This window comes from Diabrotica virgifera, chromosome 5 (genome assembly GCF_917563875.1).
Source record: "Diabrotica virgifera virgifera chromosome 5, PGI_DIABVI_V3a".
NCBI lineage: Eukaryota > Metazoa > Arthropoda > Insecta > Coleoptera > Chrysomelidae > Diabrotica > Diabrotica virgifera.
The window spans coordinates 75,785,292-75,800,909 of record NC_065447.1 but is presented as its reverse complement, the minus strand read 5'-3'; the positions used below and the strand labels follow the sequence as shown (position 1 = coordinate 75,800,909).

Genomic DNA, 15,618 nt, shown 5'->3' with positions numbered 1-15,618 from the left:
CCACTGAGCAGGAATTTAATACTTTAGTGGGGGGGGACTGAGTCACCCCCCCCCCCCACTACTTAAAAATAGGAATATTGAATCGGTTTTTGCGGCAGAATTACGAGCTATTTATGAGCTCTTGAAATTATATAGTTTCGATTTTGAGCTCATCCCCTTCACCCCCAAACAACCCTTTAATTGATTTAACTTAAGAGAAAAATGCTGAGAAAACTTAAAATATATCGTATTGCGGATATAATTCCTATAGCTTATATACTCTAAGAATAAATTATTAAATCACGTGCATTTCGATTATTGAGCTACAACCCCTTCGCAAGAAAACCACCCTATCTTCCCGGCATAAGAGAAAGTTGTACTTAAAATGCATTAAATTAATTATTTGGCGACTACATATCATTTAATAATTTATAAGCTCCCAAATTACGCTCATTTAGATCAGTAACTTGCAATTTATTTTGTATAGTGCAGTCACTGAAGGTAAAAATCAACGATTACCTTCAATTTCGGTGAACCTTCATCGATTTTCACGAAAATTGGTCAGTGGTTAGAGGATACCTCAAGAAACAAAGGTGACATGGTACCACCTTGCGCCTTTACCCTGAGGGTGGATACCGCCCCTTCTCGGGGGTGAAAATTATTTTATAAAAAATAACTGCACAAATCTATAAAAGAACAAATTATAAGCAAAATTTATTATATAAAGTTATTAAAATAAGTCAATACTTTCTAAGTTATTAAACATCAAAAATTTTAATTATTCGTGAAAAAAATGCATGTTTTGAAGCGGTTTTTCGTAAATCACTGAAAAACTGTAAGTTTTTACAAAAAAGTTAATAGTAGTTTATTTCGTATAGCTTATATTCTAAGAATAAACTCTTAAATCACGCGCCTTTCGATTATTGAGCTACAACCCCTTCGCAAGAAAACCATCTCATATTCCCGGCTTAAGAGAGAGAGAGTTGTACTTAAAATAATTTAAATTAATTATTTGGCAACTAGATATCGTTTAATAATTTATGAGCTCGCAAAATATACGCATCTCAATTATTGAATTGCCATTTTCTTTCTATAGTGCAGTCACTGAAGGTAAAAATCTACTATGACTTTCGATTTCGGTAAATCTCCATTCATTTTCACGAAAATTGGTGAGCGGATAGAGGATACGTCAAGAAAGAAAATTAACAACAACAAATTAGCCGGGGGTATATGTCACCCCTTCTCGGGGGTGAATATTACTTTATTAAAAATAACCCCACAAATCAAGAGAGGGACAAATTTTAAGCAAAATTTGTTATATAATGTTATTAAAATAAATCAATACTTTTTGAGTTATTAAAGATAAAATATTTTAATTTTTGTGAAAGCAAATGCATGCTTTAAAGCGATTATTCATAAATAACTTAAAAACTGTAAGTTTTTACAAAAAAGTTTTCATCAGTAAAATTGAAGCTAATAAAAAATATAATAAATTGCTGACTTGAAAAACCCTTTAATGTAAATTTAAAGTAAGTTATAGATATATAATTAAATGTATAGTTTTTTCTGCGACTATTCAAATCTAAGGATTCAAGCTTAAATAACGGGAAAGAGATGAATTTTATAACACTTACTAAATACTTGTCAAAGTACTTAGACATACCTATCAAATGAGCTCCAGGAAAAGTTGATAGCATCAAAATTTATACTCCAAAAATTTTTTCAAAAAAAATGAATTTTTTTTAATCACTCTGTTAATTTTTATGATATCATGCACATCCAACTATTTGAAAGGTAATTTCAAGAGCTATAAAACTGTATTACATTTAGGCCCGATACTTTATGTCTCGATTAACAGCCGGTTAGTTCACCGGGGTTTAATCGTGACCTCTTTAGGGTCTCTTGCGTTGTAATAAATGCAATTATAAGTATTATTATTATTCTTATTTATAATCATAATAATACTTGTAATTGCATTTATTACAACGCAAGAGACCCTAAAGAGGTCCTGATTAAACTCCGGTTAACTAACCGGCTGTCAACCGAGACATAAAGTACCGGCTTAATCTTTTAAATACTTTATTTTTTAGGATAATAGGTTAAAGGGCTCCAGTTACATTGTTCTCGTAGTAAAATTTAGGCTTAAGCGTTTCTATCTTCGTTATTTTGATTCATACATAAATCAAAAGACAAGTAAAATCTTTGCTAATAAAAAAAAACTCAAATTTCGTTATCTATCATTTTTTACGTCAATCGTGTATTGTTGGAGTTATTATTTTAAATATGATCTAAAATAATCTATATTTGAAAGATTAAATGTTTTACAGTTTTATAGCTATATACTTTATAAGTATAAATTTTGATGCTATCAACTTTTTCTGGAGCTCATTTTTGATAGGTATTTCTAAGTACTTTGACAAGTATTTAGTACCTAAGTGTTACAAAATGCATCTCTTTCCCGTTATTTAAGCTTGAATCCTTAGATTTGAACAGTCGCAGAAAAAAATATACTTTTAATTACCAATAACTTACTTTAAATTAACATTAAAGGGTTTTTCAAGTAATCAATTTATTATATTTTTTATTAGGTTCAATTTTAGTGATGAAAACTTTTTTGTAAAAACTTACAGTTTTAGAGTTATTTATGAAAAATCGCATTAAAGCATGCGTTTTCTTTTACAAAAATTAAAATATTTGATCTTTAATAACTCAAAAATTATTGATTTATTTTAATAACATTATATAACAAATTTTGCTTAGAATTTGTCCCTCTCTCGATTTGTGGGGTTATTTTTAATAAAGTAATTTTCACCCCCGAGAAGGGGTGACATATACCCCAGGCTAAACCGCAAGTTGTTATTGTCAATTCGTGAAAATGAATGGAGATTTACCGAAATCGAAGGTCATAGTTGATTTTTACCTTCAGTGACTGCACTATAGAAAGAAAATGGCAATTCAATAATTGAGATGCGTATATTTTGCGAGCTCATTAATTATTAAACGATATGTAGTCGCCAAATAATTAATCTAAATTATTTTAAGTACAACTCTCTCTTAAGCCGGGAATATGGGATGGTTTTCTTGCGAAGGGGTTGTAGCTCTATAATCGAAAGGTGCGTGATTTAAGAGTTTATTCTTAGAATATAAGCTATACGAATTAAACTACTATTAACTTTTTGTAAAAACTTACAGTTTTTCAGTGATTTACGAAAAACCGCTTTAAAACATGCATTTCTTTCACGAATAATTAAAATCTTTGATCTTTAATAACTTAAAAAGTATTGACTTATTTTAATAACTTTATATAATAAATTTTGCTTTTAATTTGTTCTTTTATTGATTTTTGCAGTTATTTTTTATAAAATAATTTTCACCCCCGTGGAGGGGCGGTATCCACCCTCAGGGTAAAGGCGCAAGGTGGTACCATATCACCTGTGTTTCTTGACGTATCCTATAACCACTGACCAATTTTCGTGAAAATCGATGAAGGTTCGCCGAAATTGAAGGTAATCGTTGATTTTTACCTTCAGTGACTGCACTATACAAAATAAATTGCAATTTACTGATCTAAATGCGCGTAATTTGGAAGCTTATAAATTATTAAATGATAAGTAGTCGCCAAATAATTAATTTAATGCATTTTAAGTACAACTTTCTCTTAAGCCGGGAAGATAGGGTGGTTTTCTTGCGAAGGGGTTGTAGCTCAATAATCGAAATGCACGTGATTTAATAGTTTATTCTTAGAGTATATAAACTATAGGAATTATATTCTCAATACGATATATTTTAAGTTTTCTCAGCATTTTTCTCTTAAGTTAAATCAATTAAAGGGTTGTTTGGGGGTGAAGGGGATGAGCTCAAAAATCGAAACTATATAATTTCAAGAGCTCATAAATAGCTCGTAATTCTGCCGCAAAAACCGATTCAATATTCCTATTTTTAAGTAGTCAGCCCCCCACTAAAGTATTAAATTCCTGCTCAGTGGAACGAGCTCAAAATTTTTAGTTTGCGGAATATGAAAGCTCATAAATAGCTCATAAATCAGGGCTATTTGTTTTTTGATTTTTGCACGGGGGGGGGGGGGGCAGCTCAACACGGGTGACTGAACAAGGATGCGCACTGTCCCCGATGTTAATTAAGATTTGTACTCTGAACATTAGGGTGCATCGAAAAAGGCAAAAAAAAATTTTTTTGCGATGGAAAAGTAATACCTCACAAAAGTTGCCCAATCAACTGTTAAGTATTTTGGTAATTTTTTTTCGAAATCGGAAAATATCTTCTGCCCCCCCAAGACAATTAAAAATTTTGAAAAAATGTTAACAGACGAAAATGTTTCGAAAATGTTTATTTCGAAACGAAAATGTAATAGCTCACAAAAGTTGCATAACACACTATTTACTATTTTAGTAAAATTGCGTTGAAATAAAAAAAATATTTTCTGCCCTCCGCGGCAACTAAAAATTAGAAAAAATACATTATTATGCGAATTTCTTTTGTAAGGGAAATGTTATACCATATAGAACTTGAATAAATAAATTCGGTTTAAATTGGAAAATATTTTCTGGTTTCACAAGGCAATTAAAAATTTAGCAAGTTTATAAGAAAAGTATACTAAAACATTCTTTTTATAACAAAATAGCCTTAAAAACTTATCCGTCTCCCTGACGTCACCCAAGTTTTTTAATACTAAAATAAATATAAAGCAAAGTACAAAATTAGGTATATAAATATTACAAAAAAATATGGTAAAAGCATTCTATTCGAAGATGTCTTCCGATTTAGCATTAAAGTGAGGCATAATTTTTCTGGAATCAATTCGAGTTTTTATAAATCCATCCCTCGAATACGCTCCAAAAACTTGTACAGAAGCTTGTATCACAAGCTTGACAGATCGTTCTACACATTGCTTGTGGCAGTGATATTTCTCAATCTCAATGTTAAAAGGGTCTAAGTTAGGATTCTTAATAAAATCTCGCAGATTGTCACACGAAAATCTAGAGAATATAGGTGGTTCTGTAAGGTGATATTCTTGTTAGTTAATTAACTCAAAGTAGTCGTTTGAATCAAAATTTTTATAGGAGAAAGTTTGAAGACCCTCACGTTTTTTGATTTGGTCACTGGCAAACTTCTTTTGATGTCCAAGGGTAGATCATTTGAATGTCGCAGACATACAAACCACTGAAGCGGTTTTTTAAGATGTTCTTCTAACAGCCGTATTACATCACCCTTAACGCCAGTATTTACGACTGTATCGTCACATGCAATAGCTGGATTTGATACTTTCTGATATACCAGACAGCGGATACCTATATCCGAAATATTTGCACCCTGGCTCATGTACAAGTGTTATGTGTTCTTCCACGATCGATTGACCATAAAACTTGGTACTCTTTTTTACTTGAGCAAAGCTTTGTCTTTGAGTCGGTAACTTTCTTCTTTTACCGTTGTTCTCTCAGATTATATTTGTTTTTGTTTTCCCTATGAATCGAGCTTTTCACCATTTTTCTGGGACCTCTTTGATTTAATAGAAATTCGCGCTCATCCAGAGGCACTTTTTGAGATTTGCTACAAAGACAATGAATCAGAGTGTCACATTTGCATGCTGCAAGATCGAAACGTGCAGTTTTACTTTTGTTCTTAAAGCATTGATTTTTTATTTTTGTAAAATTCACTGTTTTGCCTATTCTCAAATGTTTTCATAAGTTTCATATATTTGCCATGATAGGCTTTTAAAAGCTGAATAATTCTTGTATGATGATTAATTTATTGGAATTAAAGCCTTTTTCCATATTTCCTTCAATTTAATTGCAACCTGTTCGACAATACCAGAAAATTCTGGCTCTTTCTTGCTGAATTTTTTATCCTCTTGCAACCACAAAACTTCATCGCTTGTTTGTATTTCTGTAAAACATTTTCAGGTATATTTGGTGGTTGCCCAAAAATGGAGCGGTCCACAGCATATCTTGATTTTATTCCCCATGGTCCTAGTTTATCTATTTTAAAAATCTTTAATTTACAAACAACAATAATAAGAAAGTAAGGCATCGCACCAGTGCGAATGCACCAGTAAGTGAAAATTACACGCACGGACTCACGAAGCGGGACATTTCAAAGGGGTTGGGGAGACTGATAAAACAAATAAAACTTTAAATCTTGTTTAAATTTTTAATTGACAACATTTTAAGATTTCTTTAATTGATTTTAGATCGAGTTAGCACATATTTGATTCCAAATAATATAAATTGAAAAATCCATAAAAATGAGATATTTAATAAAATTCAAGGTCCTTGGGGGGCGGCCGGCAGAAGATTGGCTTAGAAAAAAAATTAAAAGTACTAATATGCTGAAAAATAACACTAGCAACTTTTTCACGCTATTAGATATAACATTTCCAACTTTTATTTTTTCGATGCACCCTACTGAACATAATCTTCGAGCAAGCGCTGGGAGAACTACAGGGAGGCGTATTAATCACGGAGTGCGTCTGTACATAATCAGCCAATGGGACTGCTACTGAAATAAAACAATGCATTGGAAAAGCGACATAAGGGTTCGTAATGATGAAGTCTCATTTCAGATGCTATGTATTTTCTACGTTTTTATACGGAGTAGGTCATTTTCCGAAAGCTTATTTTAGAAAACTCGAGACACTCGAGATTTGCTGTTACAGACGTATTTTAACAATTTCATGGGTGGATAGTGTAGTGTGACTAATGTTGAGGTCCGACGTAGAATGGGCAAGAAATGCGAGATTATTAACACAATCAAAGAGCGCAAATACGAATATCTTGACCATGTTGAGGAATGAACCGAAATATGGCTTGTTGCAACTCATTCTTCAGGGCAAGGTATTTGGAAAGAGAAGGTCAGGGAGAAGAAGAATATCTTGGCTTCAAAGCCTGGGAAAGTCTACCTACCACCGAACTAGGGCATTCCAAGACTTTGACGTTTATGAAACCGCTGGGAGTAAAACTGTCAAACATTGTGTTTTTTTTATATTTGTACCACATTGTTTCTTAAGTTTTTTAACGTTAACAGTTTTTAGTTGTATTTTCCGAACATTATACTTGAACGACTTTATTTAGTTTTAAGCAGTGAATAAATAAACATGAGTGAATATTTTCGAAAGTTGTTGGTAGAAAATACAGATGTTGCTAGTAGGTACAAGCCAAATATTGGCCAAATAAATAATATATGTCCACTTTCTCTCAAGGGGTCCGAGTTAATCTACAGTGGAGTTGGAGACAGTTTTCCAAGCGTAAGTAAAATGGACATAGTTAGTTGTTTAGCATTTTTATAGGACGTTTTATAGCATTTAACCATTGTTTTTGTCTCTTAGTCCAGGAACCGAAGCTTTTCACCTCGCAATTTTTACAGAATGGATCGATTTGCTTGAAAATTTGAGAATAAGTAGTGGATACTTTAAGGATTAAAATCTATATGATGCCGAAAGGCGCTTTTACCATCGGGTGCTTGCCACCCCATCTCGGGGGTGGAAATCTTTTATCATATTTTGACTGCAAAAGTTGATAAAAACATTCATTCTAAGCAAAAAATGCTCTATACATTTTTTTGATAAAATTAATAGTTTTCGATTTATTCGCTATCGAAAGTGTTAGTTTTATATCGAAAAAATCAATGTTTTTCGAAACAGTCATGTACGATTAACTCAATTTTTGCCGTAGAAAACATTTTTTCAAACCAAGTTCTTGGGAATTAAATAACCTACAATTTCATATTAAACATTTTTTCGTATCTCTGATGCTAATCTTTCTATTCTGAAGAAAATGCCATTTTTTACCAAACTACAAAAATTCGTTACTCGTTTTTAACTCCAGTTTTTTTAAACTAATCATCCTAAGCCAGTCAAACTTCTAGAATCTATTAAGAATTCATAAATAAAGAAAAATAAATAAGGCCAATAACTTAAAACACCGGTAACTTACATTATTATGTTTACAATTGGATTTCTCCTTTTTTTTTTTCAAAAAATCTTGATTTTTCAACAGTAACTTTTTTATTTTTTATCTTAGAAAGTATGGTAAAAAAGAATTTTGTAGGTTTTTACAAGATCTATAAGCCTATTGATATTAAATCTTTTTAAAATCCTGTCGCAAAAAGAGGTGACTTTGAAAGGGTTGGTAAAGGTGGTTTTTGCATGCTATTACAATTTTAATTGTCAAAAGCTCACTCAATTTTTGCCGTAGAAAAATTTTTTGCAAACCAGGTTCTTGGGAATTAAATAAGCTACAGTTTCATATTTAAACATTTTTTCGTATCTCTGATGCTAATCTTTCTACTCTGAAGAAAAAGAAATTTTTTTCCAAACTACAAAAATTCGTTATTCGCTTTTAGCTCTATTTTTTTTTTAACTTATCATTCTAAGCCAGTCAAACTTCTAGAACCTATTAATAATACATAAATAAAGAAGACCAAATAAGGTCAATGACTCATTTTAATGAGGGTGGTGATTAGGAGATTGCTTCCGATCACTTTTTCGCTGAAAAAATAGGGATTTTTTTTATTTCTGGAGATAGATATTTTTAAATACTTTAAATTAGTTTCAACAAGTTATCCTCGAAAAATGCATAGTTTTCCCGTCTTTTGACTTTGAAACTACAATATTTAGCATTTAACGAAGAAGAGCTAACGTATAATAAAGTATAGCTCGATTACTATTGGTCTTAAAGAAAATGTTTATTTTTTTAAAAGGTACATTTTTGTTAAGTATAGTTGTTTTGATAAAACGAAACTTCTGAAGTTATTAGCAGAAAACTTATTAAAAACATTGATTCTTTCGATATAAAACTAACACTGTCGATAGCGAATAAATCGAAAACTATTCATTTTATCAAAAAAATGTATAGAACGTTTTTTCCTTAGAATTAATGTTTTCACCAACTTTTGCGGTTAAAATATAATAAAAAATGTCCCCCATGGTAAAAGCGCCTTTCGGCATCATATAGATTTTAATCCTTAGAGTATCCACTATTTATTCTTAAATTTTCAAGTAAATCGATCCATTCTGTAAAAATTTTTGTCTGTAAGAGGTTTTGTCCTATTTTAAGCTTCATCACTTGGACTATCTCAGATGATAACTTATTTAATTATTTTATGCTTAAAATGTAGCACTGTAGCACCACACTTCAAAACACAACAGAAATAAAGCGTATTATCTTAAAATGTTAAATTAACCCTTGTACAAAACAAAACTACAAAGAAACGCAACTAAAATGATTTAAAATATAATAAAAACTGGTAGAATAACATTCATGTTTGCCTCCCAGCCACCATATTGCTTTAATTTTGACAGCCCTATGTTGGAATACCCTATAGCAGCAAGCAAAGTTAAGTTAGCCATGCTGATGGCCACATCCGGAACGGATAGGCTCCGTAAGCAGAACAAGAAGTTACTGTTTGAATCTTTTATCATAACCATTGACTTCAGTTGCCTAATTACGAAAGTACGATGTAAATCGTAATTATAGTGGGAGTCAAAAACAAAAAAAACATTTTTAAAATAAATATCATACCTTATCATCATATTGCAAACACAATACACTCCCCGTATGCCCAATCAGCACTTTGGTACACTGTAAAGTACTTCTGTCCCATATTTTAATCGTGTTATCCCTTAAACCAGATACAATTTTCTGATCGTCGTACTGTAGACAATACACTCCTTTGCTGTTTTCTGATCTACAGTTGATACGTTGCAAAATGTGCTTTCCATTTCGCCAGTTGGATTCGATGCTGTCGATATCTCGAATTATCTTCGGATATAGAGCTCGATAGAAATCTGGAGGACGATGGTTTTCTCCTGGCCTCGGTTTGAACAAATATTGGATCCTGCAAGAAGAAAAAGTATTTATTAAGTGATCATAAAACTTTAGTCAACACGTTCTTAATTATGTGGAAAGGACAACAGTATCAACAACAGTAACTTTACTTTTAAATAAGTAAGTAAATAAATTATAATAATAATTAAGTATAAATAATTGACATATTCCTGAAAGAGTAATTAACTAGTTTTGATGGGAAATAATAGGCTATTGATTATGTACTATAGAAAGGAACTACAGCGTTAACGGGGTTTTATTATTTCATATGCTCAATGAATCTCTATATATGAAAAAACCGCGGAGTGCTACCATTTAAAGGGGTGCGTTTTTGAGAAATGGGTGAATTAGTCGCTGGGCACAGATTACATTATTGTGAGTTCTATGCACTTTTGGTACAAACACGTCTACATAAAAATTGTTCCTGGTTAAATTTCCTATGTAAATATAACTTTTTAAAGTCAAAGATACTTTTTTTTTACAAAAATATATTCAAAAGAAAAAGCACAAAGAAACCCAAAAGAAAGAAATTTTGTTTTTTGTCCCATAACTTTTGTCCACGGGGATATGGGTATAGACATTGCTTCACAGAAAAACAATTTACATATTTTCTCTTTAAAATGATGTTTGGTAGAGGTCATTAGGATTTACAGTTTTCGAAATATGATTTTTCAAAGTTTGCCACTCACAGCAATTTTCGGCAGTTTTCCTTGTTATTTCGCAAATATTGTTCTGTAATTTTTTTCTACGCATCTATGTTTTAGGCATATGCAATGCTGCATGTAAGAGGAATAAAAATCAATTATTTTTAAAATGTTACGATTATAACTTTTTTTATGTGATTGTGTGTTATGATTGAATCTTATTTTTTATAGGTAATACTTTGGATCCACTTGACTCGGCCGGGCAAACTTTAAAATACGGATTAATTCCAATATTTACTGTCAAAGCTCCTGCACCACAAGCTTTGCTTGAAAAAATAGCATGTAAATGTACCAAAGGATGTACAAAAAACTGCAGTTGTAGGAAGATAGAAATTAGTTGTTCAATATTCTGCAAAGGGTGCATGTGCATGGGTACTAATTGTGGGAACTCTAAGATATCTGACGTGTCAGAGGAAGATATTGAAGCTAATGCTAACGAAGAGATGGACTTTGATTTAAAAATTTTTAAATGTCAAAGTTTAAATAATTTTAACTAAAGTGATGTTTTCTAAGACTAATGTTTATATATCTAATTTTTGTAAAAGAAATAATTTTAAATAATACAGGTAAAAAAATATCAAAGAATCACTCGGTTTCCATTATTTAAATATAGATGATACACCAGTTTAAAGAACAGAAAGTAAGCCCTCTTTATTGAGCAATATATAGTATATTCATGTAAAAGAAAAAAAAGTTATAATGAGAAATTTAAAAAATAATTCTAAAATCAAAAATCGTTGCAAGTACTTATAACATTTCGAAAAATAATATCTTATTTAAAAATAATCCTAGAATTTTTTATAATACACCATTTTAAAGTAAACAAAATAAGCTTTTTTTATAATATAATATAATATAATATATACCTAAATGTAGAACAAAAAAAGTTATGAGAAATTTCAAAAATAAGCGTAAAAAATGTAAAAAATAATATTTTTTTATATTAGGTATTATATAAAATAATATGCTATATATAATATAATATTATATAATATATAATATATTATATAATAATATTATTTTATTTTTATATTATATTATAAAAAATCGTTAAAAGTATAAAACCTTGAAAAACCATAATCCCTTAAAAAAAATCGTACAACGTTATACGGTAGATCATTTTAAAGGTAATTGATTTCTATTTCTATTACGTGTACCATTGCATATACCTAAAGTTACGTAGAAAAAAGTTACAGAACAATATTTGCGAAATAACAAGGAAAATTGGCCAAAATTGCTGTGAGTGGCGAATTTTGAAAAATCATATTTCGAAAACTATAAATCCTAATTACCTCTACTAAACAACATTTTAAAGAAGAAATATGTAGTTATTTTTCCTGTAAGTAAAGCAATAACTATACCTATATCCTCGTGGACAAAAGTTATGGGACAAACAACAAAATTTCTTTCTTTTGGGTTTCTTTGTGCTTTTTCTTTTGAATATATTTTTGTAAAAAAAAGTATCATTGATTTTAAAAAGTGATATTTAGATATAAAATTTAACCAGGAACAATTTTTATGCAGATATGTTTGTACCAAAAGTGCATAGAACTCACACTAATGTAACCTGTGCCCAGGGACTAATTCACCCATTTCTCAAAAACACACCCCTTTAAATGGTAGCACTCCGCGGTTTTTTCATACATAGATGTCCATTGACCATATGAAATAATAAAACTCCGTTAACGTTGTAGTTCCCTTTAGCTATCTTATTTTGAATATAATCAATAGCCTATAAGCCAAAATTTTACTAAAAAAATGATTTTATTAACGTTTCGACGTCCAAATCGGATGCCGTTGTCAAACTACAAAAAATATTAATGAATTAAAAAAAATATTGTTGCTTAGTAAAAAATTCTTCTGATAATTTATTTAATCTGACTCATTTATATCGGCAATTCAAACATACATTTTAAAGTAGAAGACTTTAAAATGATATTGCCAATATTTATGAGTTGCGTTCCTGGGACGACTTTACTGAAAGATACTTCATTCGATTACATGAAATCAACCCCAACTCAAGAATATCCGTCACAAAAAATCATAACATGTGATCTGTCTTTAAAATGACAATCACATGCAACGGTGACAGTAAAATTCTCGCGTTAGAGATTCCATAGTAAATCACGAGGGAAAACCAGGAAAAAAACCTCGTGATAAAGTCCTTTTCATGAGCATTTTTCAGTGCGTCACAGTTTTTCGATTTCTTTCTAACGCATTAAATATTAAATTGTATGTGACAGACAAAAAGACACGTCTGTGATTACAGATATTTATAACATTTATTCTAGTTATTCTAGTTCTTCGTAATCGAAGAAAAAATTATTTACGAATTATATAATATATCTACGAATATAATCTGTACAATTTATAAGACTATGGAAATCAAAGAAAATACCATTTTATAAATACAATAAACACAATTGATTTGTTTTTATGCCAAATTGCAAATAAAATGTGACAACTGTCAGATTTAACTAAAATGTCATGTTAGAATAAATGTCATAAATGTGTATTATCACATTTGTGACGTACTGAAAAATGCTCATGAAAGGGACTCTACTATCCCGACATCGTGAGTATTAGGTCTTAATTTTGTTTACTCTCAAAACTAATACCAAATTCTGACCTTAATATGTACATATGTTATTTTAAATTATAAATAATATTAATGATACATAGATATATAAATAATACTAAAATATAAAATCTGTACTAGCTCTTGTGATTCTTTGATTTTTCTCTGTTTTACTATCTGTTTCTTTCAGGACTATACTTGAATCTCTCCACTGAACTCTATGTTCATTATCCCATGCGTGTTGACATATTTGAGATCTATCATTTCATTTTCATTTTTATTCTCTATTTTTAATATAAGACTGATGTTCACTTATTCTAACGTTTAATGAAATTATTATTCTAATTATGCTAAATTAAACCAATTGTGTCGCAAATTCCTCGGTAGAATGCAGTAGGATGTGGTTACCCATACTAAAAGAGGAAGTCAATAGAAAGAAAATACCACGATTACTAAGTCAATAACATATCGAGCTAGTACAGATTTTATATTATGGTATTATTTATATATCTATGTATTATTAATATTATTTATAATTTAAAATAACATATGTACATATTAAGGTCAGAATTTGGTATTAGTTTTGAGAGTAAACAAAAGTAAGACCTAATACTCACGATGTCGGGATAGTATCACGAGGTTTTTTCCTGGTTTCCCTCGTGATTTACTATGGAATCTCTAACTCGAGAATTTTACTGTCACCGTTGCATCTGGTTCAGATCACATGTTATGATTTTTTTGTGACGGATATTCTTGAGTTGGGGTTGATTTCATGTAATCGAATGAACTATCTTTCAGTAAAGTCGTCCCAGGAACGCAACTCATAAATATTGGCAATATCATTTTAAAGTCTTCTACTTTAAAATGTATAACATATGTCTGAATTGCCGATATAAATGAGTCAGATTAAATAAATTATTAGAAGAATTTTTTACTAAGCAACAACATTTTTGTTTAATTCATTAATATTTTTTGTATTTTGACAACGGCATCCGATTTGGACGTCGAAACGTTAATAGAATCATTTTTTTAGTAAAATTGTGGCTTACTTCCCATCAAAACTAGTTAATTATAAAAATGCCACAAGAAAATAGCTTCAGAACAACACCTGAAAGAGTAATAAATTGTTTAACTATATACCAAGATAATATTCTGAAATTGTTTTCTTATGTCATGTCTAAGTTAAATATTCTGTTTATATGGGGTTAGCCACAGTTGATTGTAATGACAATTTCATTTTTAGTTTGACGTTACGACTTCCACCCCGGAAATCGTTTTCAAAAAAAATTTATTACGAAAATTGTGTTTAAAGAGTCTACCGCCAAGTTGTTGAGGTTGAGGAGGTTATGTATTATCAAAAAATTTAAGTTGACATACTTGGTCGTGATTTGTAGACAACAGGCATAGTTAACTAGTTTTGATGGGAAATAAGCCACAATTTTAATAAAAGAATGATTTTATTAACGTTTCGACGCCCAAATCGGGTGTCGTTGTCAAAATACAAAAAATATTAATGTTAATAAAAATCATTAATATTTTTTGTATTTTGACAACGGCACCCGATTTGGGCGTCGAAACGTTAATAAAATGATTTTTTTAGTAAAATTGTGGTTATTTCCCATCAAAATTAGTTAATTGCAAAAATGCCACAAGGAAATAGCTTCAGAACAACAACAGGCATAGTTTGGCTGAAAATAGCTGAGGGTGTGTTATGTATTGTGTATGATAGAAGACGTGCATCCCACATTTTCTCCTTTGATATAGTTGGTATATTCTTGTTGTTCACTTTTAAGTATTAGCAATTAAAGCCAGCTGCATTCTGCTGATATGTTTGCTACACATTTTTTTCTTCATTTAGCAGGATTTTTCTCTTTTTTTATGTATGTTTCCTTATTATTATTATTTCCTTATTATGATTATTGATGCATCTTTCCACTGTAGTCTGTGTTCATTGTCCCAGGCATGTTTATTTATCTGCAATTTGTCGAAATCCCTGTTTTTGATGTATGTTTCATGCTCGTTTATCCTAATGCTTAGTGGCCTTGCAATTTCTCCCACATATAAATTATTGCATTCACAGGGTATTTTGTAGATTCAGTTCTTTGACCTCTCTTGTGTTTTTTTTTGTGAATTTGATGGCCTTGGCCGAGCCAATTAGCCAGACATTTTGTTATTTTAAAAACATACAAATTTTTTTTCAATCAGAGGAATTATTTCTGTATTTCTAACTCTAAATACATAACAAACTAACATTACAATGATTATCTAAATAATAAGTACACTGTTTTGGCTGTAAATATTTTTTTGTAAATATTTATTTTTTTTGTATCTTTTTACTATATTTTTAATTTGTTTTTTTATTATTATTTTTTATTAATTGTTTATTTACTACGCTAAGACATAAACCCGATTCAACATCTCGGAGGTTTACATCTTCTTAGTTTTCCTTTTCTCTTTTTTTTTTGCTTTTTTTCTCTTTTTTTTTTCTTTCTTGTTCTTTCATTTTTTTAATTATAAT

The 15,618-nt window shown here is 30.3% G+C and overlaps 1 protein-coding gene across 3 annotated transcripts in view; it reads right to left on the bottom strand.

Annotated features, from left to right (window-relative positions):
* The window catches only part of LOC114326685 (F-box/WD repeat-containing protein 1A), a 321,344-nt gene that overhangs the window by 41,598 nt on the left and 264,128 nt on the right, over positions 1-15,618 (bottom strand). For all 3 annotated transcript variants that reach the window (XM_028275095.2, XM_050650155.1, XM_028275096.2), the window contains exon 4: positions 9,513-9,828. In XM_028275095.2, coding sequence (XP_028130896.1) covers positions 9,513-9,828 — 316 coding nt within the window. The remainder of the gene's footprint in view (positions 1-9,512; positions 9,829-15,618) is intronic.